At 53.5% G+C, this 909-nt stretch overlaps 1 protein-coding gene across 1 annotated transcript in view; it reads right to left on the reverse strand.

Annotated features, from left to right (window-relative positions):
• ABCC11 (ATP-binding cassette, sub-family C (CFTR/MRP), member 11) overlaps positions 1-909 on the reverse strand; it is a 52,085-nt gene that overhangs the window by 27,306 nt on the left and 23,870 nt on the right. Inside the window, exon 14 of the mRNA XM_004690145.1 lies at positions 187-439. Coding sequence (XP_004690202.1) covers positions 187-439 — 253 coding nt within the window. The remainder of the gene's footprint in view (positions 1-186; positions 440-909) is intronic.

Genomic DNA, 909 nt, shown 5'->3' on the forward strand with positions numbered 1-909 from the left:
ATTTTTTACCAGCCCATCTTTCCAAGACGAAAGCAGGGGCCAATTTCTATACCACATTTGTCAAGTTTTGGGGGACCTTGTCTGAGATGGAGGGGTAGCAGCTGTGAGGGCCTTAGGGAGTCCCACTCTGAAGGAGCAGGACTGGGAATTGACATTACCCATCACCCCTGGCAGGAGGGTGGTCACCTGCAGCTGGTGGGTCACCAGGACGACCGTCTTCCCCCGCAGCGTCTTCTTAATGCACTCCTCAAAGACGTGCTTCCCCACGTGGGCGTCCAGGGCCGACAGGGGGTCGTCCAGCAGGTAGAGCTCACGGTCAGAGTAGACGGCCCGGGCCAGGCTGATGCGCTGCTTCTGGCCCCCCGAGAGGTTGAGGCCCCGCTCCCCGATCTGCGGACAGGCAACCAAAGGTAGCCAGGCCAGAGGACGAGCCCAGCCGGGTGGACAGACGCAACTGCCTGAACCCCATGTACACGTTCCTCATGTTTTGACACCCCAGAACTTAAAAAATGTCTTTCAAATGTTGTTGAGTAGAGGCTGAAACATACTAGTTTCAAGTTCATTTAAATTGTATTATTCCTAATAACATACATCTTTTTCTAAATCTATTAATTTCTTGAAAGGCATATTAAACTGTTAACTACTTTAATAATTAGAGTAGTCATGCATTTCCAAGAGAGAGCAGTCTCCTGCTCTACTCCACCTCAGATCGCCAATGACTGTGACAGTGAACTTGTGGGACCATCCACCTAGCTAGTCTAAGACTGCACAGCACAGGTGTTCTACCAGGGCAGAGCCGCACAGGCTGGGGTGGGAGGGGGTCGGGTCGGGGGCAGAGGGTCGCGACTGCTGTCATGGGATGAGCCCGTTCGCCGAGGAAGCTTAAGGGCCCCAGAGCTGCTGCACAGA

Source organism: Condylura cristata, unplaced genomic scaffold, assembly GCF_000260355.1.
Source record: "Condylura cristata isolate star-nosed mole 26May11 unplaced genomic scaffold, ConCri1.0 scaffold00028, whole genome shotgun sequence".
Lineage (NCBI taxonomy): Eukaryota > Metazoa > Chordata > Mammalia > Eulipotyphla > Talpidae > Condylura > Condylura cristata.